This window comes from Emiliania huxleyi (assembly GCF_000372725.1).
Source record: "Emiliania huxleyi CCMP1516 unplaced genomic scaffold EMIHUscaffold_6771, whole genome shotgun sequence".
NCBI lineage: Eukaryota > Haptophyta > Isochrysidales > Noelaerhabdaceae > Emiliania > Emiliania huxleyi.
In genome coordinates, this window is record NW_005196919.1 from 1 (window position 1) to 1,328 (window position 1,328).

The 1,328-nt window shown below is 65.1% G+C and overlaps 1 protein-coding gene across 1 annotated transcript; it reads left to right on the forward strand.

Moving 5' to 3' along the window:
- Nucleotides 1-154: 154 nt before the first annotated feature.
- EMIHUDRAFT_257842 (hypothetical protein) lies at nucleotides 155-454 on the forward strand (the record flags this gene model as incomplete). The annotated part of the gene is made up of 1 exon (XM_005762477.1): nucleotides 155-454. The coding sequence occupies one exon, from the start codon at nucleotides 155-157 to the stop codon at nucleotides 452-454; it is 300 nt and encodes a 99-aa protein (XP_005762534.1).
- Nucleotides 455-1,328: the final 874 nt, after the last annotated feature.

Sequence of the window (1,328 nt, forward strand, 5' to 3'; positions counted from 1 at the left end):
GCCCGGGCCGGGGCTGCCCGGGGACGTCGTTACTCATAACCGATGTTCGCCGCCGCGCCGTGACCCCGACGTGGTGGTGTTTTATTACGACCACCACACAAGCTTCGGGAGGTCCAAGGCCATTACAATTCGCTCAGTTGACCTCGCTCGGTTGATGTGGGACAAGCTAGCGGGCAAGTCGTGTGCGCTGCTCAAGCTGGATGTGGAGGGCGCGGAGTACCGTCTCATCCCGCATCTGCTCGTCACCGGCGCGCTCTGCCTCCCCACCCACCTGCTCCTCGAGTGGCATCTCAACTCCGTGCCGGAGCGGGAGCGCCTTGCCGCACTCGCCCAGCGGCTCTCGCTACCCGCCGCACTCGACGCGTGCGCTACGCCGCCACGGGCGCTCGTCAACGACGACGAGGCGCAGAACAACCTCTACACCCGCGTGCCCGGCCTCGACCCACCCCGCTAACGCAAACACTCACGCTCGACGCCGTCGCGCATGGTTCAGACGCTCGCCGACTTTGTTGGCAATCTCGGCAACATCGAGGAGGTGAACTGGGACTCGCGCTGCAGCCGCACACTTGTCAGATCAGCATCGGCGCCCATGCTATCGAGCACCGAATGCGAGTACCACGGGGACTCTCACTCGGACTGCCTCTCCATCTCCTCCCTCCTTGCTCGAAGCGTCGACTCGCACTCGGCACCGCCAACTCGATCGCCCTCAGCCATCGAGCGCAGGCGCTCCCTTCGTCGCTTTCTCGAGAGCCGCTCCGGGACCGGCTCGAGTGTCAATATGAGTGTACGGTGTGAGCCAGACCTCTCGGAGAGCGGGCTGCCTTTGCCTCACACCGACATCTTTGATTTTGTGGCGTGCGGAGGAGCGGGGATGGGCGAGGAGCCGTCCCGCTGCGAGTGGGACTGCCGCCTGTTGAGGGCGCTGAGTTGCTCGTGCTGGGCTGCGAGCGTCGAAACGCCTCCGCCCGGTGTAGTGTAGTTTATCTCACAAAAAGTACAGTTTTTAGCAACGTTTCGACCGGGCCGAGCTAACGCGGTCGCCGCGCGGGGCCGCGAGGCCCGGGGCCTCCGATGTCCGAACTCGGAACTGCGAACAAACAAGAGATACTGAAGCATTAGACGGGCGCCTCCCACTGCTCCGTTTCCCCAACCTCATATGGCCGCACCGGCTGGGGACGTACTGGGCGGCGCGCCACCGGCGGCGCGCCGGCCGCGGCAAGGGCCTCCTCGAAGCCGTCGAGGTCGGCCACCTCTCTGCAGTTTGGGCAGCGCGGCGTGGCCGACATGAGCAGCCAGGGCAGTATGCACTCCTCGTGGAAAGAGTGGCC